Below are 22,252 nucleotides of genomic sequence, written 5' to 3'. Positions count from 1 at the left end.
CTCAGATTTCAATCTTCTGGCAGAGCTCCCCATCCCTGGAGAGGAGGCAGCTGGAATGGGAGAGGGAGATGAAAATGATGGAGCTGGAGGATCATGAAAAGCAACGTCAGCATGAGCAGGAGGAGAAGGAGAGGCAACGTGAGTATGAGCTGGAGCTGGCCAAGCTGAGGAGCAGTGGGGCCCCGGCGGCAAATTCCAATAATGATAGAAAATTCTGGCCAATTTTGTCCCTCTCTAATGCTCGAATACTGCTATGAACTCCACTCTGAGTTGATCACTTTACCTATCAACTACTGATATAAATTCCTTCCGATATTTCCACTTTCCTCTCTTTCAAACTGCAGGAAGTTCAGGTTTTGGGGTGGAGAACAGTTCTGTATCGGTGGGAAGTGGTTTCATTAGCTGCCATCACCAGAGGGCTTTGATTATTTTCAAGGGAATGGAGACTTCTCAATCTCTCTGCCTCTGTCTAGGTGTTTGAGTTTCCAATGTCATGCTGATAAATTGCATCGCTGATGCTTGACCACGCTTTCGTTCAGTATGAAATATATGCAAGAGACCCAATAGCCAATGTCAGTCATGTGGATTAATATGGTACAGGAGGTTCTGTATGATACCAGTGTCTGAAGAGCCATCCCGTACAGTGATGTTACACACAGCGGCGCGTGAACTGCCTGTTCAGGGAGGCTAGCCCCCAGCCCCGCCCCTTCTGCCCCATTCCCCTTTCCTGCCGAAGCTCAGAGCAACCCCAGCATCCCCAGCCCCAGAGCACCAGGAAGTGCAAGCACTGGCCCCAGCCACCCTGAGACCCAAGCCACAGGCCAGCCTGCCCCAGTCCGGGCCATGGGGGAAGAGTGGGATGCAGGAGGGGGCCTGGGGGTGGAGCGTTGGCAGGGCCACGCATGGCTATTTAGGGAGGCTCAACCTCCCCTGGCCTGTGATACCCACCGCCCATATTGTTACATTCACCTTATGCCAAAGTTACATCCTTAAAGCTATCTTTTTATACCCTACTGGTTTACCAGTAAAAGGTCCCATATAAGTCATTTCAGACTAGATTATGTTTTATCTTAATTATCTGGTACCATGGTGTACCCTTTCTCTTTTTTCTGAACCCACCATTCATCCCAGGTCATGGTGCACCCTTATCTTAGCTCTGGGCACATACATTCCAGTAACTAAGGGGTACGAAGACACTCCTGGGCTGTCCCTGTACCTGTATAAATAGGTTTGTGAGGGTAACTGCTTTCCTGTTGCTATAAGGCGGGGTGGCCAAAGTGTGGTTCTTTTACAGTTAAAATCTGGCTTGCGGATCCCCCCCCCCATGTCCTCCCCCCATCCTCTGCCTACCAGTCTTGGGGGTGCAGGGGGGAGGCTCAGGGCTTCTGCCCTGCAGTGGGGTGGTGGGGCTAGAGGCTTTTCTCAGAGATGACTGGTGCATGTTGAGAGTGTGGGGGCACAATTTAAAGATTCAGCCCCCCAACAGCTTGAATCACCCGCAGCCCAGGCACACCCCTCTCTTATCCTCAGTGGCTCTCCCTGCAGCCCTCAGCTGTTTGTCGCTGCCTTTCCCCAGGGCTGCAGCTCCCAGCTTGCAGGCTCCAGCACCAGACATGCAAAGAGGGGGCCTGGCAGTACCATGAGACCAAGCGGGGCCAGTAAACCGTGGCAAAAATATGGGGGAGGAGCACTTGAGCCCTCTTGCCCCCTTCCGCCTGTCATTTCTGTCTTCTGCCCGGGGAAGGGGCGCTTGGGACTTGAGCCCCATGGGGAGGTCCTGCTGGGGCTCAGGGCTTCTGCAGGAGCAGGGCTGAAGCCCCAAGCCCTGGCAGGCACACCCTGGCTCTCGAACTTCTGAAGATTGTCATCTGTGGCTTGGATGGTCACCCCTGGTATAAGGAAACAATTATATATCCTGATACTAACAGTTTTCCCAGCTACTTAAGCCAAAGTTTACCTCAGCTCATGCCAGATGTTACAGGATGAATGAACAGGATTATAACAAAGGTACTGGCTAGTCTGGTCTATATAACTGCTCTATTAATGCTTAATGTGTGTACTTAATGCCTAATATATCTGTAGGCTAGCCAGCATATATTAGTCAACAGTCAGATGCTGCTTCCATTGAGATGTGGGATCCGGGACTGAACAGCTGCTGTTCCCCCAGTGGGAATGCTACGAGAGACCTTCATTAAAGCTCCCTCTGTGCCCAGCCAGGGTGGGGGCTTTCACCTGCAAGGACTAGCCCCTAGCGCAACTGACATCAGCTCCTGAGCCGGAGACTCCAGGTGATTGCGGGAGACCTTGGGGAAAGTGCTGGACACAGGTCATTCTCTGCCCCTCAGGTGTCTTCAGCTCCCAGAGCTGCTGCCGTCACTGATGCACACAGGGTCTTGCTCCCGTTAGAACTTGCGTCAGCTAACCCAGTTGCAGATCGAATGCCCCTGGAAATGGCAAGTCTCCCAGCCAGAGTGGAGAGAGGGAAAGAGGAGAGAGACACTGAAAGAGGCAGCAGGAGAAATAAGTGGGGAGAGAGATGCCCAGCTCTCAAACGAGCCTAGACACACACATTGCAACATCATGTTCTTGTGAACAAGGTGAGGGGTAGATGGAGGAAAAGCCAGTTCCTGCCTCGGCCCCATCCCCACGCCACTGCGGGAGAGTGCTATCCCAAGGACTTATGTCTGAGGGAGCCCCTCAAAGCAGCTCCTTTGGTTCTGCTCCTTTCTAGTGTTTGGTTCAGACTCTCTTCCTGGGAGGGTTTAAAAAAGTCTCCATGGGTTTAGCCCATGTGCAAAGGGTTGGGTCTGTGTTGCAAAAAAGCAACTGTGTGTTTGCCCAGCAAGGTGGAGTCTAGAAAGTCCGTCTGCCAGGAAAGAGACTGGGGGGAAATCAGGTGTCAAAAGCTCCTGCTGAAACCTCTTCAGTTGCCACTCTGTCCTTGAGGGGCTGCAGAACACCACCCACATTTTGGGTCAGATTGTCCCATCCTCTCCATCACCAGGGACGAGAATCCCTGCCTGAAGTAGGTCCACTGTTATCAGGAAGTTTTTGGGGGGGTTGCTGCTGGGGGGGGGGGGGTAAATAGATAGGAGGTGGACGCTGGTGGGGAGGGGGCAGAAAATACACTGGCTAGAGAAAGGGAGGGAGATAAAGTATAACAAACATGCTGAGACTTGTTTAACCTGGCGCCTAAATTCTAGGAAAAGACTCAGGGGGGTGAGAAGTGGAAGTTCCTCTCTTTTTATGGAACAGGAAACAACCCACCTAGGTGGGGTAGGAACACGGACCAGGTTCCCAGTGCTGGAGCCTGACCCAACTAACCAACAGCTGCTGTGAGATATGAAGAAGGCGACCATTACTCAGGCTTAGGGTACACATGCCCCTTGCCTTATATCCAGCTCCTCACAATGAGGAGGGTGTTGGGCTTCCTACCAGGGAGCTCTCCCTGGACCGTGCTAGGGGCTCCATCTCCTCTATCAGTCTGTGGCTAGTAGGTATGTGATGAATATGAAGACCCTGCCCCCTCTATCTGTTGGGAGAGACAAGGAGCTCTCTCCTTATCCCCTCACCCTGATGCCTCCTTGGATGCTCTGAGCAGGGTGGAGGTGGGACTCTGTTGACTGCAAGTCTCCCAGAGCTTCCTTTGATTGTCCCTGCTCCCCCATGAATGGTGGGGCTGTGAGTGGGGCAGCAGACACTGAGTGTGGGGCTCTTGCTCTTTCAGGGGCCGGTGACCTTCGAGGAGGTGGCTGTGTATTTCACCAGGGAAGAGGGGGCTCTGCTGGACCCCGCTCAGAGAGCCCTCTGCAGAGACGTCATGCGGGAGAACTCTGAGAATGTGACCTCGCTGGGTAAGGCGTCCCGTCCCCTCCGTTCTTAGAAGTGGAAATGCAGAGTTAAGGATCACACCCCCCCACGATGCCACCTCTCCTCTGCCCTGTTTCAGCATCACCCCGACATGCCAATGACACACCCACTAGCTCTCTCCCCTCCCCTGCTGCAGAACGCTCTGGGAACGGAGCAGTTCAGCACAAAGTCTAATGTCTTCTCTTGGCTAAGGCAAAACTTGTATTTAGGTCCAGCATAACGAACAGAAGCTGCCTACCCTGGGCTGACACTCAAACACTGAGCCACATAAACCACCTGAGACTTGTAAAATGTTACCACTCCTGTACTCTTGTGCTGAATTTTCCTTCTGAGTCATTGCCTTCACTTGCCCCTCACTAAGCCCGGCAGACCACTTGCATGTAGGCCACCAGACTGCTGACAATCCTCATGGCAAGAGCATAACCTTTTGCACCATTACTGAGAACACTCAGCGCTGAAACGAGGCATAGTTGCTCTTTCAGATTTCACATGCACCTGACTTCATATCACAACCACAGCTCTGCCAAACTATTTCAACTAATCCCTCCCCCATTCAGTGACAGCTACACCTGACCCAGTGCACACAGCTGGAGGGCATGCAGACAAATGCTGGCATTCCGATCTGTGAACACAACATAATGGCATATTCTTAGACCTTCCTCATATCTATTATGGATTTTTTGTTTGTTTGTTTTGGGGGGGGGGGTGAAAGGCCAGGAGAGACTATTAAATCATCTAGTCTGACCTCTTGTATAACAGAGGCCACAGAATTTCATCCAATTACTGCTGTACCGAGCTGAATACCTTGTGTTTGACTAAATCCTCCTCCAGAAAGGCATCCAGTCTTGACCTGAAAACTTCAAGAGATGGAGAATCCTCCACTTCCTTTGGTAGTTTTAAACCTTTGCTCCACCCGGACTGACACATTCCCAGTGGCTCCTGCCAGCTCCAGGATTAGGGAGTGGGGCAAAGTTAAAGTTGCATTGAAGAGGTGTTGTGTACCTTCACTCTTCATTTCCTAGCTTTCAGAGATTTAAGCTAAGCCACCATCCATGTGGTGTAAGACTGTGGTTCTCAGCCAGGGGTACGTGTACACCTGGGGGTACACAGAGGTCTTCTGGGGGTGCATCAACTCATCTAGAGATTCCCTAGTTTTACAACCAGATACATAAAAAGCACTTGTGAAGTCAGTACAATCTAAAATGTCACACGACTTGTTTAGACTGCTCTATATACAGTAGACTGCTCTAACTATACACTGAAATGTAAGTACAAGATTTATATCCCACTTGATTTATTTTATAATGATATGGTGAAAATGAGAAAGTCAGACATTTTTTCAGTACTAGTGTGCTATGACACTTTTGTATTTTTATGTCTGATTTTGTAAGCAAGTAGTTTAAGAGAGGTGAAATTTGAGGCTACGCAAGAGAAATCAGACTCCTGAAAGGGGGACAGTAGTCTGGAAAGATTTAGAGCCACTGTTCTAGACCTCGAATAATTTTTGTTGCTCTTCTCTGGACTTTCTCCAATTTGTCTACCTCTTTCCTGAAATGTGGTGCCCAGAACTGGACACAACACCCCAGTTGAGGCCTAATCAGCGCGGAGTAGAGCGGAAGAATTACTTCTCACGTCTTGCTTACGACACTCCTGCTAATACAGCCCAGAATGATGTTTGCTTTTTTTGAAGCAGTGTTACGCTGTTGACTCATATTTAGCTAATCCACTGTGACCCCCCAGATCCCTGTCTGCAGCGCTCCTTCCTACGCAGTCATTTTTTTTCCCAAATATTATTTTCACTTTTTTATCTCACCACTGCTCAATTCCTACTCCTCCCACCTCATGTTCCCTTCCCACTGGGACCTGAGCTACTATCTCTGAGCCCTTTATGTTCCTCCCAACCACAAGATGATCCCTCCTAGTCATGACAATAATTCTGCTGCTACTTCTGATTTCCTTTCCATCTTCCCTGTGATTTCATTGTCCTGAGATTTCAAGGTCCTGGGCTGGAACTCAGAGAGGGTGGGCCTGGGTGTCCCCTACCACTTCCCTGGACCACGAGGGGGAAGAGTGGGTGACAAAGATAAAAGAAGCTACATACAAGATAGAGTCAGGGGACAGGCTTGGAAGCTGTTAGAAAAGTCCTAAAAAAAAGGAAGTCTATCAACCCAAGAAGGGGAATGAACTGAACAGGGACCTGGCTGCACAGCTAGGCCACACAGAAGACCAGGTGGTTGTAGCCCCAAGAATGGTAAAATGTACCACTAGCCAGGTACAATCTTTGCAGTGCTGAATCTGGACACAAAGAGGTGCTCTGGAGAGGAGAGACTTGACGACAAGTGTACTAACAGGAGCATCCTATGTAAGACGTGGTCGTTAATTGTTGCGCTCTACTTTGGCACAGGTGAGACCTCAGATCATAGAATCATAGAATATCAGGGTTGGAAGGGACCTCAGGAGGTCATCTAGTCCAACCCCCTGCTCAAAGCAGGACCAATCCTCAATTAAATCATCCCAGCCAGGGCTTTGTCAAGCCTGACCTTAAAAACTTCTAAGGAAGGAGATTCCACCACCTCCCTAGGTAACGCATTCCAGTGTTTCACCACCCTCCTAGTGAAAAAGTTTTTCCTAATATCCAACCTAAATCTCCCCCACTGCCACTTGAGACCATTACTCCTTGTTCTGTCATCTGCTACCACTGAGAAGTCTAGATCCATCCTCTTTGGAACCCCCTTTCAGGTAGTTGAAAGCAGCTACCAAATCCCCCTTCATTCTTCTCTTCCACAGACTAAACAATCCCAGTTCCCTCAGCCTCTCCTCGTAAGTCATGTGTTCCAATCCCCTAATCATTTTTGTTGCCCTCTGCTGGACTCTTTCCAATTTTTCCACATCCTTCTTGTAGTGTGGGGCCCAAAACTGGAGACAGTACTCCAGATGAGGCCTCACCAATGTCAAATAGAGGGGAACGATCACATCCCTCAATCTGCTGGCAATGCCTCTACCTATACATCCCAAAATGCCATTGGCCTTCTTGGCAACAAGGGCCCACTGTTGACTCATATCCAGCTTCTCGTGCACTGTAACCCCTAGGTCCTTTTCTGCAGAACTGCTGCCGAGCCATTCGGTCCCTAGTCTGTAGCGGTGCATGGGATTCTTCCATCCTAAGTGCAGGACTCTGCACTTGTCCTTGTTGAACCTCACCAGATTTCTTTTGGCCCAATCCTCTAATTTCTCTAAGTCCCTCTGTATCCTATCCCTACCCTCCAGTGTATCTACCTCTCCTCCCAGTTCAGTGTCATCTGCAAACTTGCTGAGGGTGCAATCCACACCATCCTCCAGATCATTTATGAAGATATTGAACAAAACTGGCCCAAGGACCAACCCTTGGGGCACTCCACTTGATACCGGCTGCCAACTAGACATGAAGCCATTGATCACTACCTGTTGAGCCCGACAATCTAGCCAACTTTCTATCCACCTTATAGTCCATTCATCCAGCCCATACTTCTTTAACTTGCTGACAAGAATACTGTGGGAGACCATGTCAAAAGCTTTGCTAAAGTCAAGGAACAACATGTCCACTGCTTCCCCTCATCCACAGAGCCAGTTATCTCGTCATAGAAGGCAATTAGATTAGTCAGGCATGACTTGCCCTTGGTGAATCCATGCTGACTGTTCCTGATCACTTTCCTCTCCTCTAAGTGCTTCAGAATTGATTTCTTGAGGACCTGCTCCATGATTTTTCCAGGGACTAAGGTGAGGTGAGGGTGGAGTATTGCATCCAATTCTGCGCACCGCATGTTAAAAAAAAGAAGAGGTGGAAATTGGAGAGAGTCCAGAAGAGAGCAACAAAGACAATGGAAGGGTTAAAAAAACCTGACTGATGAGGACGGGTTAAAAAAATGGGGCATTTAGTCTGGAGAAAAGAAGACTGGCGGGTGGGAGAAAAATGGTAAGTCTTCAAATCTAGTAAGGGCTGCTATAAGGATATGGATCACTGGTTCTCACTGGCCACAGAGGACAGGCCAAGAAGTAATGGGCTTCATCTGCTGCACGGCACATTGAGGTTAGATGTTAGGAAAAGCACTTTCATTCTAAGGGTGGGTAAGCTCTGGAATAGGCTCCCAGTGGAGGTCATGGATGCCCCATCCTTGTAGGTTTTTCAGAACAGCTTAGACAAACACCAGTTGGGAATGGTCTAGGTTTCCTTGGTCCTGAGTCGGTGCATGGGGCTAGATAAGTGACCTCTTGAAGTCCCTTCCAGCACTACCTTTCTAGGATTCTGCCATTCTATAACCTCCACATGTTGGGGGATTTTCCTTGCCTTTTCCATTATCCCCAGAGACAACCCTGCCTGCTGATTGGGGTTAGAGACGGAGCTGGCCTGGGGGCAGAGAGGGAAAGAGGACAGAACTATGCTGGGGACTGGAGGCACAGGCAGAAGCAGAGCCTTAGCTGGGGCTGGAGCTGCAGCTTGGGGGTGGGGGCACGCTGAAGGCAGGGCCAGAGTGGAGCTGGGGGCAGAGTGGCACCCCCCAAAAACCTAGGGGGGCACACCCCAGTTTGGGGACCACTGCTCTATCTTCTCAGCTCATTGTGCTTGGAAGAGGGGTGATGCCCTGCCCTGCTGATTATTAATTTCCTGATTATTAATGAAGCTAGCTAATGGACATGACCTTGACAACAGATTTTTTTTAAAAAATGGTTCAAAGCTGCTAACATGGTCTGGATGAATGGGTGGTCTTTTATTTTTGGTTAGCTCCATTTGTTTTGAACCCAACCGTTGCTAGGAATAGCTGTATCTGGGCTGGGCTCTAGTCTTCTTTGAGTTTTACTCAGTGCTTGGATGGACAATTGTTAATCCAGTTGATCACATCTTTTAATTGTGATGCATCATCATAATCAGTCAAATCAGGGAAATCTACTCCATCCCACTTTGGAGGCTTATGCAGAATTTTAGAACACACCCCATGTCTTTTATGTTTCCATCTGAATTTTAATAGCACATACTTCCATGTTTTCAAGGTCATGGCAGGGATACCAACAAGGGTGCACTGAAACAAAAACAACAACTTTGGAAAGACAATTCCTCTGTACCGAGGCTACCTTACCTAGCCAAGAAAATTCCTGTTTGTTCCATTGTCCTGGGTCTTCTTATTTTATTCCACATTGGAGGGTAATTTGCCTTAGAATGATTTGTATGTTTCTCCACCATATTTATTCATAAACAATTTAAATATTTCTTTACCCATTTAAATTTATGCAGCTGATGACGGTTTGGTTTTTACATTTGGGGAATATTAATTCCTAATATTTTGGATTCATCATAGTTCATTTTGAAGCCTGATAGCTATCTAAATCCCAAAATCCATTGTTCTATATATATATGAGGCTTCTGGCTCCTCTCACTATAAACAAGACATCATCAGTGTTCAATGCTATTTTGACTTCTAGGCCAGAAGGCATTTTGATGCCCTTTACCAACTGGCTCATTCTCATCTTTTACTGCAGATGGTTCCATTTCCAAAGCAAAGGGGGTGGGGGAAAAGGGGAAAACTGTAAAAACCAGGGCACAAACTGCAAACTGGTTGTGAGTCCTAAACTTATTGCAACAAGTGCAAAGTCCTCAGGCCTATGAACTGCCTCACAGAAAATCCCCTTGGGTATTCCAGTCTGTCTTGCCACCCTGGTGAGCATCCCTCTGCGATAAACAGCCCCAGAAATGACCCGCGCCTGCTAATAGTGGGTGGTCAGAATTAGGGCAGCTGGCTTCAGCAGTGCTACTGAGCATGCTCAGTCTGTGTGAGCATCCTCAGTACAAGCCAAGCAGCAAATCTGGGGGGCGGGCACATGACCCCACATGTTCACCTCGCCCCCCTGCATTTCCTCTGGGTGGCCCCTTACACCAAGAATCACAGCAATATTCAGATTAGCCCTGATCCTAAAGGACCAGTCTCTTATCCCAGGTCAATTACACTTTAGGTCTTATACCAAAGTCAACTCTTGTAGCCATTCCTATAGTAAACTATATGAAGGTTTATTAACTAGGAAAAAGAAGTCAGAGAGATACCTACAAGGTTGAAGCAAGCAAACACAGATGCACAAATGAGTTACACAGTCTTCGGTTTCTGCCATATTTCTCCTTTAGGACTAACCCAGACTAAGCAACTGGGGATCTCTTACTTATGTCTAGAAACACCTTTCCTCCCTGCCCCCCCAAGAATCCAAGCATCATTGAGATCCATAGTTCCTTTTGTTTGGGGTATTTATCTCCCTCCTGCCATGTGTTCTGAGCTTTAAAGTCAGTTGATGGAATGAGTCCATGCGCAGAACTCATCTTCCTGGGGATGAGAATGGAACAAGTCTTTCGTCCTTTCGTTGATGTAGTTTCCAGTTGTAAGATCCAACCATAGCCCGTCTGGCAATAGGGGGGCTGGGGAAGGGGGAACAATTTCTGTAGAAGAGCAGCCATTCGCACTAATTAATATCCCCTCCTGTATGGCGATACGTACAGTCACAGAGGCTCACACGACACACATTCAACATATTACAACATGGAATTATATTATAACATGGAACATAGATAGAACAACTAAGATTAATGCATGGCATTCAACAGAGTCTAAACATTAAAGACTTTCTTAGCAGTCTAATACCTATTTTATCAAAAGTATCCCACAAGACAGATTCCAGTATCTGTTAGTGTCCAGTTCAGACATGGGGGACTTGCCACAAGTTGGCCCCTGGCCTGCCATGCTCACACCTGCCTCATATCCCTATACAAATTCCAAGGAGGGAATTGATGACTATTAACAAAAGCCGACACTCAAGGAGGAATATATAGGGTGGATGAACAACAAATAAAACCAAGAACTCTTAGTACTAATGCTAAATTATATATTACTATAAAAATACTAAACTGTATTAAACAATACAGTGAAGATCAAATCACAGAAATCAAAGCACTAATGCCACTGCATTGGACTCAAGTCATCAATGGAGCCAAATCATCAGATTAATACAGCAGATAATCAACTCTTATAAATGCTAAAACTCGAATCCAAGGAGCTAGCTGAAAATCAGGGGTGAAATATGCTGTGGCTACAGACAACATGGCCTGACCCAGTTGGAATGAGACAACTTTGGGTTAATGTCAGCTAGGAAAAGTCTCCCTTAACAAAGCAGTTTTCTTATAATATCTATTGTTACAAACCAAATTTTGTGGGAATGTGTGAACCCCAAAGGTATCAAATGTGAAAGGAAAACAAGTTTTGAGGACGTTTCCATAGTCAGGCCTCAGGGTTAATATTCTAAGAGCTGGCCTCAAAAGGAAAAGGGGGTTCAGCACCTGTAAAAATAACTAGTTGCAAAGGTTTTAGCAGAAAAAGTACCCACTGCATCACTACTCTTACAAATAAATGCGGACATCTCATGACAGATGTCACATCCTTTGCAAATAAGAGAAGAGGGGCACTCAGTGACTTTTGCAGTCTAACTGGATAAAAGGTTACATAAGAGAAAAAAATACTTAAAGACAAGTTAACAGAAATTCACTTTGATGTGTATCAAAATAAATTCCATTCAAACTAGAAACAATTGACATCTATACTGGGTCTGTAGTCTCATATACAGTATTTCTCTTACATATCCACCATCCCAATACTTGGAGTGAGTTTTTACTTCAGAACTCTTTAGTCTGAAAGGGGTAAATTACATTGCATAAACTTTTCAGGATTATCCATCATTTCCTTTATTACTAACAAAACAAAAATATATATACAACTCTCAGTTTTCCAATGATCACATAATTAGTCTCTTACTCTTTAACCACCATCTTTGTGTTTAATTTCATTTTCGCTGGTTATAACAACATATTCAAAGCTTACAAAATCTTATCATACATCAGTTTTCTTTTAATTCCCATTTCCACCAAGTGAACTTTTATGTCAAGTTGATGTTTACCCCAACATAGGTTCTTCCACATCTACAGGTTCATTTAACTTTGGGTCTTCTGTCATAAGTTTTGGAGAGAAGACCCTCACACTATGTAGCGAGATTTGCATCACAAGCAAACATCTGTATGCTATTTCCACACTTTCTAATCTTTCAAAGTAGCAGGAGGTGGAAGAGAAGTGATACAAATGCTTGAGACACAAGAGCAAAACTATGAGACAAAAGAATACCGTCAGGACTCAACATTTATGTATGTTGAAGTCTCAACTTGGAATCTGACAAATTCATTCCCTCACTGTAGCCATCACTTGCACAAAAGGGAAGTCGTTGTTGTCCAACCAGGCAGCCAGATTGTGATCCTTGAGGAAAGAATGTTCTCTGAAGACATCAGCTGTTTCTCTTGTTACCTCATGAAACATTGGATCCAAATGGAAAAGGACAATTGTCCACGGATCTAAGCATGGCATCCTTTGGGACTGTAATCAGTGACACTGAACTAGGAAATGGTGTTCTAAAACAATTTGACTTGTGCACCGTTCACCAGAGCTTTTTGACTTTGTGATGTAAGCTAACAACTGGCTGCATGCTATTTCTACCTGAACTCTTGCCAAATCTTTGGCCTTGGTCAAGGTTAATTTACACCCCAAATCTCAAGAGTGTTAGTGAGGAATGGTCTCTCCCAAGCATGCTCAATTTCTTTCTTTAATCTGGTGGCACAGGTCTAAATTAGGGACTGGACACAAACCTGGATCCCGAATTTCTTTAAGCTAGTAGAGGTAGGATTTCTATTTGAAAACAGGTTTTTTTCCTGCAGCTACGTAACATTCAACACTTACTTCATTTTATACACATTTACAGCACGTACAAGGGGTGAGTTCAACAAAAACACCACGTCTATTTCTCTACATCTGCATAGTTAGGGACAGTATTTCCCAAATCACAGGAGTAACCTCCTGTCGGGTCTGGGTCACACGTGCTTTGGGGGGGAAAAAATACATGGGCATTTTTGCCCAGTTGAAAGCCACATACTATGACACTGTCTCCCTGGATCATCTGAGATAATATTGACCTAAAGAACTAAATGGCATTGTGATTGCAGGCAATTACTTCAGTTAGTTGCACAGTCTGGGGTCTGCTATTGCTCACCAATTCAGACTGGAGACTTAAAAACACTACTATTGCTTTGCTAGCATGCCAAATAGCTTGGAGTATTCAATCCTGTTGACTGAACTGCACTTGAATTTCCTGTGTGTCATAATGGAGAGGTGGGAGGAAAGCAAAAATATACTAAGAAATGACTATTTTAGCAAATGGTCATTTGTCTCAAAGTCCCCAGTAAATCTGAGCTACGTCCTGTCAAACTAAATTAATATCTGGTTGTGTGACCAAAGGGCCTCCAGGCATGAGAGAAAAACCCACCTCACAGAGAGGTCATGAGACACATTTAGGGTCATGTAACGTGAAATTCCACAGCAGGTTACATCCGATAACTCAGAAGCAGGACCACTGATTCTCCCATCATCTTCTCTGAGTCGTTCAAACCTCCTTCACTCACCACTGTCTCATTAGTGAGTTGTGTTATTTACAAAAGCTTTAGCATCATCAGAATGGGAGGGGGGGAGGGGGGAAGGAGTGCAAAACCAGCCAACTTTCCCATCTGCGAACAATCCCAACTCAGTAGGAAAGAGACCAAAGTGGCTTTGCCAATAGATGAAAACTGGGATTTAAACTCAGTATGATCACACTGTGTTTGGGATCCATTGGAATTCCCCTTCCAGGTCTGTGACACTCATCTCCAGCCCTAATGAGTCTGATTTAGGATCAAAGAAATCAAAGCACCATTCCAAAGCACAGAAACCTGAGGCTGCCGCATCACATGACTCTCTAGGATGTGGACGGGTAGAATGTGAAGACAAGACCTTCTATTTTAGCCGTGCGGAGATTAACGCTGCTGGGCTGAGGGGAAGGAGGGGATCCCTCTGACTCTCCCCACCTTCTTCGGGTGTCACAGTGGTGGAAAAGACACTTTTTTCCCACCCATGCTCCTGCTTTTTATTATATTTAAATACATTTTAAATGAGAAAAATGGTAAAAAAAAGTATATAACTGCTCATCAGCACACCCTAGGGCAATGTGAGAACAGCAGGGAATGAGACAATTTATCCTCAAAGCAGAACTTGATGACTCTCACAACCGCTTTGCAATGGGAGGAACAATACAAATGTGCTGCTCTGGGCTTTTTTAGACTATGAAAAGCCATAAAAGGTGAGGTCAGCTCATGAGAAAATAGCCTAGCTAACCACACCCATTCCCGCAAGAGTAGCTGTCTTCTTCATTGGGATAGTGAACATGAGCTAGCTAACTGCATGGGAAAAACCTAGCGGAGGTGAGGCCCACGTAGACTGTGCTTCAATGTAGCTAATGAAGGTCATCCTTATCTCCCTCGCCTTGGCTGATGGACATTCCCGGCAAGAGAGACTAGCTCTCCCATGACTCATAGGAGTTGATAGAGAGGACCACGGTATTCATCCCAAGGAAGGGCGAGCAGCAAAACACAAAAGTGGACAACTCACGTGGGGAGGTGAGAGACCACAGTAAAGATAATTCTGCCAATATCCTTAAAGATCATTAGGTGGGAATTAACAAAAGCATTAATGCAAAACAAACAAACAAAAAAACCCAACAACTTTTGTCAGGCTTTGAAAAGGTTATTAAAAGGTGTTTCTCTCATGTGTAGTAAGGTGTGAGCTCAGTGTGAAGGTTTTCCCATACAAAGCATTCATAGGGTCTTGCATCTTTGTGGGTTCTCTGATGTGCATTAAGGTTTGATCTCCGCGTGAAGGTCTTCCTGCACTCACAGCACTCGTAGGGTCTCTCTCCGGTGTGGATCCTCTGATGTTTAATAAGGTTTGAGCTCTGGCTGAAGTTTTTCCCGCACTCACAGCACTCATAGGGTCTCTCCCCCGTGTGGATTCTCTGATGCGTGATAAGGTCTGAGCGGTACCGAAAGGTTTTCCCACACTCACAGCATTCGTAGGGTCTCTCTCCGGTGTGCATTCTCTGATGTCTAGTTAGGTGTGAGCTGTGAGTGAAGGTTTTCCCGCACTCTCCGCATTCATAGGGGCGCTCTCCTGTATGGATCCTCTGATGTTTAATAAGGTTTGAACTCAAACTGAAGGTCTTCCCACACTCAGCGCATTTATAGGGTCTCTCTCCCGTTGGGATTCTCTGCTGGGCTGTGCTTTCCTTGAAGTTGTTGTGAGTTTCCTGACAATTAGGGGATTTACCCACTTTCTCCCCTGGTTGACTTTCCGGCTGTCTCTCTGGCCTGTGCTGACTCTCACAGGCTTTTCCCTGCACATGATGCCTGGACACATTCCCTTGATATCTTTGCAATAATCCCCCATGTGCTTCCACTTGCTCAGCATGTTCCTGGTGAGGATTCTGCTCCACATTCTCACTCAGCATCCCACCGCCTGCTGGGATAGAGAAAGAAACCTCAGGACGAGTCTACGCTACAAAATTAAGTCAGCCTAAGTTCAGTCGACGTACACCCTCCACAGTAATTAAATTGCTTTTGCACGTCCATGCTAGGCTCTTTACGTCGGCAGTGCATGTCCTCACCAGGAGCGCTTGCACCAACTTAACAGGCAGCGTGGGGCATTGTGGGACAGCTTCCGAAAGGCAGTAACAGTCCATGCAAGCAACACAGTGTCTACACTGGCACTGCGTCAACATAATTACATCGACTTAAGCACCACACCTCTCACGAAGGGGGAATTATTAGAATGTAAGAATGGCCATACTGGGTCAGACAAATGGTCCATCTAGCCCAGTATCCTGCCTTCCGACAGTGGCCAATGCCAGGTGCCCCAGAGGGAATGAACAAAACAGGGAATCATCAAGTGATTCATCCCCCGTTGCCCATTCCCAGCTTCTGGCAAATAGAGGCTAGGGACCCCAACCCTGCCCATCCTGGCTAATAGCCATTGATGGACCTATCCTCCCTGAGTTTACCTAGTTCTTTTTTGAACCCTGTTATAGCCTTGGCCTCCACAACATGCTCTGGCAAGGAGTTTCCCAGGTTGACTCTGCGTTGTGTGAAGAAATACTTCCTTTTGTTTGTTTTAAACCTGCTGCCAATTAATTTCATTAGGTGACCCCTAGTACGTGTGTTATGAGAAGGGGCAAATAACACTTCCTTCTTTACTTTCTCCACACCCGTCATGATTTTACAGACCTCTCTCATATCCCCCCTTAGTTGTCTCTTTTCCAAGCTGAAAAGTCCCAGTCTTTTTAATCTCTCATCATACGAAAGCCGGTCCATACCCCTCATAATTTTTGTTGCCCTTTTCTGCTCCTTTCCCAATTCCAATATATCTTTTTTGTGATGGGACGACCACATCTGCTCACAGTATTCAAGATGCAGGTGTACCATGGATTTATATAGAGGCAACATGATATTTTCTGTCTTATTATCTATCCCTTTCTTAATGATTCCCAGCATTCTGTTCACTTTTTTGACGCCACTGCACATTGAGTGGATGTTTTCAGAGAACTATCCACAGTGACTCCAAGATCTCTTTCTTGAGTGGTCACAGCTAATTTAGACTCCATCATTTTATACGTATAGTTGGGATTATTTAAGTCATTTAAGTCAGCGCAGTGGGGTGAGAGCTGCATTTTAGCATAGACACGTTCAAAGTTAGTCGACAAGAGGCAGCTTACACCAACCTAACTCAGGGATGGAAAAGGGGAGAGCTAACCAAAATAACTGGAAAGACAGAAAAAAAAAATCAGGAACTGAATTTCCCCAAACTCTTCCCTGTAGGAGAAAGAGAAGGAGGTGAATCTGCCTCCATCCTATCGAAACATTCAGGGGAGGGGAGACCAGTGAGGGAGCTCCTGCCAGGTGTGAGTCAGGATGGGTAGGAAGCCATGAGCGATAGCTGCCCTGAGGATCTGACACCCGCTGGGGACAATCCTGAACTCACAAGGCTTTTGTAGGGAATCCTAGCTCTTTCCTTCAGGCACTAACACCTTTTGAGTGGATTTAATTATTCCTCACCAGAACAGGTGGCCATCAGAATCTCTCTTTCCTCCAAGCCCGGGAGAACCGGGGGCCCTGGCTCTTCCATTTGTTTCACCTGGGAGATCACATCGGATTTGAACACAGGAAACCCTGCTCAGGGGAAGAAAAAGAAGCAAGATCAGGTGAATTAATTTAATTTGTTCAGAAAAAAAAAAGTTCTATTATTTTAACAGCCCATTGTAATGCAGCTCCCCAAACGCTCAAAGGTGCGGGACACTGTGCTTAGGAGGGGTTTACTATTGCCATCTCTGATGGGAACACACAGCCAGACACTCGTCATGAAAGGATCTCAAAAACACAGAAAAGGTAACTCCATGTCCCAGAAAGGGAGGACTCAGAGGGGAGCTCACTGACAGAGATCCAGAGACATAGAGAGAGTCATAGGGAAGACAGGATGGGTGAGCAAGCTGTGACACGGAGGCCCAGTTATGGCTCACTCCTCCATGTCCGGAACACCTATAAGGTCTGACAAACTCACTCTGGTTTAATAGAATTTATTCAAAAAGTTTCTTGTAAGGCATCAGATGAAAGCCGGTGAAGAGCAACAAAAATGATTAAAGGTCTAGAAAACATGACTGATGAGGGAAGATTGAAAAAATTGGGTTTGTTTAGTCTGGAAAAGAGAAGAGTGAGAGGGGACATGATCACAGTTTCCAGGTACATAAAAGGTTGTTACAAGGAGGAGGGAGAAAAATTGTTCTTAACCGCTGAGGATAGGACAAGAAGCAATGGGCTTAAATTGCAGCAAGGGAGGTTTAGGTTGGACATTAGGAAAAACTTCCTACCTGTTAAGCACTGGAATAAACTGCCTAGGGAGGTTGTGGAATCTCCATCATTGGAGATTTTTAAGAGCAGGTGAGACAAACACCTGTCAGGGATGGGTTAGATAATACTTGGTCCTGCCATGAGTGCAGGGGACTGGACTAGATGACCTCTCGAGGTCCCTTCCAGTCTTATGATTCAGAGAATTGTGAAATGTGTGCACTGATGCTATATGAGGAATAATGTATACCTAGTGATATTATGCTTTAAAACAGTGGTCCCCAAACTTTGAGGGTCACCCCTCCCCCTTTCCCCTGTCCACCCCTGCACCCTGGGCCAGGAGCAGGTGGGTGGGGACGTGGACAGGGGGCCAAGGCTGGGGGTGGGTCTGAGGCCAAGGCTGGAGCCGCGGCCAGGGACCGAGGCTGAGGATGGGAGCAGAGCCGTGGTGGGGGCTGGCAGCTGGGTTCATGGCCGGGTGCGACTCTGCTCCTCTCCCACTCCCAGCCTTGGCCTCAGGCCAGGAATGGAGCCACAGACAGGGGCCCAGGTGCAGGGCCAGGGGCGGGGCTGGGTGGCACTCCCTCCCTGCCCCCCATGGGGACTGGCCTGGGCCACCGCCCCCCACCCCCGAACGTTCCTCTGAGCCCCACAGTTTGGGGACCTCTGCCTTAATGTCTAACCAAACAAAGGGAGAAACAGGTTTCTTCCAGACAGGAGGGAAGGTCTCTCTTTCCTACATAAGGTCATGTCTACGCTAGCACTTATGTCAGCAAAACTTTGGTCGCTCGGGGGTGTGAAAAAAACCACACACCCCGAGCGACGTACGTTTTGTTGGCATAAGCGCTCGTGTGCACAGCAGGAGATGCCTCCCACCGACACAGCCACTGCTGCTCATTGAGCTGGTTTTATTACGTCGATGGGAACGCGCTCTCCGGCCGGCATAACGCAGCTACACAAGCATTCTCACCGGGGCACAGCACACCGGAGAAGAAGCAATGGGGGAGAGGTGTCTTAGCTGATAGTCCTCCTCAAAAGGATACATTTCAGAGGTTTACTGGACTATAAAAGGCAGGAAAAAGAATCCCCTTTGTTATCCATTTCACCAAAGAACACCCTTAGCGGAAGTGGATCGTTTGTTAACGTTCTGGATCCTGGTTTGACCGGAAACCAGCAAGCTCTGCAGAAAGGCTTTGAAGACAAGATAAAGCAGTGGACGAGGACTGTATCTTGATAAGTTTAAGTCTTGGTCTCTAAGACTTAAACTTATCAAGATACAGTCCTCGTAAAGCACAGTACAGTAGAACCTCCGAGTTTCGAACCCCTCTGGAATGGAGATTGTTCGTAACTCTGAAACGTTCGTAAATCTGAACAAAACAGTCTGGTTGTCCTTTCAAAAGTTTACAATGCAACATTGACTGAATACAGCTTTGAAACTTTACTATGCAGAAGAAAAATGCTGCTTTTAACCGTCTTAATTGAAATGAAACAAGCACAGAAACAGTTTCCTGACCTTGTCAGATCTTTTTTTAAACTTTCCTTTTATTTTTTCAGTAATTTTACGTTTAACACAGCACAGTACTGTATTTGCATTTTGTTTTGTTTTTGTCTCTGCTGCTGCCTGATTGCATACATCCAGTTCCAAATGAGGTGTGTACTTGACCGGTTTTTTCTTAATTCTGGTGTTCGTAACTCTGAGGTTTTACTGCATACTTTTGTTTTATTTGTAACTAATTCAGTTCTTATTACCCTTGCTCACTGCCCATTTGAATCTCTGAGTCTCTGTTTTTTGTCAATAAACTTATATCTGTTTTCCCCATGAAGGGATTACAGTGCTGCGTTGTTATAAAGGACCCGCTCCAGAGTTGTAACCTTCCAAGACGCTGGTACGCTGCCCCTTTGGGGGCACCAGACCTGGTAATTTCTGTGAGTGTCCAGTGACAGGGGCTGGACACTACAGGGGGTGCTTCAGGGGAGTTGGAGGAAAGGTGTACACCAAGGTGTACATGATCGTTCCCCTCTATTCGACATTGGTGAGGCCTCATCTGGAGTACTGTGTCCAGTTTTGGGCCCCACACTACAAGAAGGATGTGGATAAATTGGAGAGAGTCCAGCGAAGGGCAACAAAAATGATTAGGGGACTGGAACACATGACTTATGAGGAGAGGCTGAGGGAGCTGGGATTGTTTAGTCTGCAGAAGAGAAGAATGAGGGGGGATTTGATAGCTGCTTTCAACTACCTGAAAGGGGGTTCCAAAGAGGATGGCTCTAGACTGTTCTCAATGGTAGCAGATGACAGAACGAGGAGTAATGGTCTCAAGTTGCAGTGGGGGAGGTTTAGATTGGATATTAGGAAAAACTTTTTCACTAAGAGGGTGGTGAAACACTGGAATGCGTTACCTAGGGAGGTGGTAGAATCTCCTTCCTTAGAGGTTTTTAAGGTCAGGCTTGACAAAGCCCTGGCTGGGATGATTTAACTGGGAATTGGTCCTGCTTCGAGCAGGGGGTTGGACTAGATGACCTTCAGGGGTCCCTTCCAACCCTGATATTCTATGATTCTATGATTCAAGGGTTAACCTGCAAGGCAAAGTGAGAGCTGGCAGAACCTTGAGGAGTTTCTTTGTGGGGCGCTAAAGACTGGGAGTGGACATAAAGATTAACTCCAGCACCTCTCTCCCTGAGGCAGGAGGAGAAGACAATGACCTACAGTTCTGGACGCCCCAAGAAGGTGTCACACAGGGGCTGGTGGGGTTCAGAGTAGTTAGGAGTAGGAGGGACCAGGGATGTCACTGAATGCAGGATCTCAGGGTTATTAGATGTTAGGAAAGCGCATAGAAACATAGAACTGGAAGAGCCCTTGAGAGGTCATCTAATCCAGTCCCTTGCACTCATGGCAGAACTAAGTATTATCTAGACCAGGGGTTCTCAAACTGGGGGTTGGGACCCCTCAGGGGTTTGCAAAGTTATTACATGGGGGGTTGTGAGCTGTCAGCCTCTGCCCCAAGCCCCTCTTTGCCTCCAGCATTTATAATAGTGTTAAATATATAAACTAATGTTTTTAATTTATAGGGGGTGGGGTGCACACTCAAAGGCTTGCTGTCACGGAGTCCCCGGGCGATGCTTTGGAACTGCTCCCTACGAAGCCAGGCAGGACTCTGGGGAAGACCCCTTTCTCTGAGCAGACTGTCTGCAGGACACACAGCTCACATGGCTTCCACCTTCCTGGGTCTGACCTCGGAGCATTCAGCATCCTCTGCCTCTCTGTGCACTTCCCACAGTGAGTCCGCCCAGGCGGGGTCTTGGGGAAGCCAGAGGGTCCTGCCCCCCCAACTCCATAGTCAGACGTGACTCTCAGCCAGCTAGTAACACAGAAGGTTTATTAGATGACAGGAACATGGTCTAAACCAGCTTGTAGGTACAGAGAACAGGACCCCTCAGCCGGGTCCATTTTGGGGGGCAGTGAGCCAGAGAACCACGTCTGCACTTCACTCCATGTCCCCAGCCAGCTCCAAACTGACTCCCCTCCAGCCCCTCCTCCTCTCGGCTTTGACCCTTTCCTGGGCCAGGTCGTCACCTGATTCCTTTGTTCTCCAAGCTCTCACCTTGCAGGGGGGAAGGGCCCAGGCCATCAGGTGCCAGGAAACAGTGTGTCGGCCATTCTCTGTGTCCAGACCCCTGCACACACCTGTCCTCTAGGGCTCTGCAATGATCATATACCCTTATCCCACCACCTAGAACTGCATAGGGGAAACTGAGGCTCCCCCACAATATTCAGAGGAAACATTAAGAACAGTCCCGCTTTGTCACACTTGCTGTGTGAAAGGGATCACCAGTACAAAAGTTTGAGAACCACTGATCTAGACCATCCCTGACAGGTGTGTGTCTAACCTGTTCTTAAAAATCTCCAGTGATGGAGATTCCAGAATCTCCCAAGGCAATTTATTCCAGTGCTTAACCACCCTGACAGTTATGAAATGAAGTAGGGAATGAATTAATAAATTTGCACTGCTTGTCTTGAGCAGTGCAGGACGGTATATTCCTGAGGTACAGGGCTGGGAGCTGGGAGGATTTGGTGCCTTTCTCTGTGTGATTCATGAGTGGCTCTGGGAGCATTCATGAAATCTAGCTGGGTGTGGGGCTCCACATGCTGTTGTGCTGAGTGTTCACAGGGCCTGGAGGGGTTTGCTGCTTGTCACTAGCAAAGCATTGCGAGAGACGGCCCAGGTTGGAGAGTTAAGGGGCAACAGCGGTCCCATGGTCCCAGGCTGCACCCTGGGGATCCCATCACAGGCAGGATAGCCAGTTCAGGTAATTGTTTGCAGGAAAGAGACAAAGAAATGACCCTGATGGGATGTCTGAAGAAGTTAGACCTGCTGAGGTGTCCATCAGGGGATGGTCAGCCAGGCAGGCATGAAGACCATTTTCAAATCTTTTTTTCCTACTGCAGAATAAACACTCCTTTGGTCTGAAGGAGACTCTTTTGTCACTGATCTCAGACTCCCGAAGGGAAGTAGTAAAGGTGTCCGCACTCAGCCTGACCTGCTGGGTAAGCACAGAGGGTAGCACCGCCCAGGG

The 22,252-nt window shown here is 47.0% G+C and overlaps 1 protein-coding gene across 1 annotated transcript in view; it reads right to left on the bottom strand.

The window, feature by feature from the left end:
* Positions 1 to 13,880: 13,880 nt before the first annotated feature.
* The window catches only part of LOC144258312 (uncharacterized), a 28,060-nt gene continuing 19,688 nt past the window's right edge, over positions 13,881 to 22,252 (bottom strand). Inside the window, exon 7 of the mRNA XM_077806797.1 lies at positions 13,881 to 15,302. Coding sequence (XP_077662923.1) covers positions 14,551 to 15,302 — 752 coding nt within the window. The 3' untranslated portion in view covers positions 13,881 to 14,550. The remainder of the gene's footprint in view (positions 15,303 to 22,252) is intronic.

The sequence above is a fragment of the Eretmochelys imbricata genome, chromosome 28 (genome assembly GCF_965152235.1).
Source record: "Eretmochelys imbricata isolate rEreImb1 chromosome 28, rEreImb1.hap1, whole genome shotgun sequence".
NCBI lineage: Eukaryota > Metazoa > Chordata > Testudines > Cheloniidae > Eretmochelys > Eretmochelys imbricata.
The sequence above is the reverse complement of the archived record's forward strand: the minus strand, read 5'-3'. Positions and strand labels throughout refer to the sequence as shown.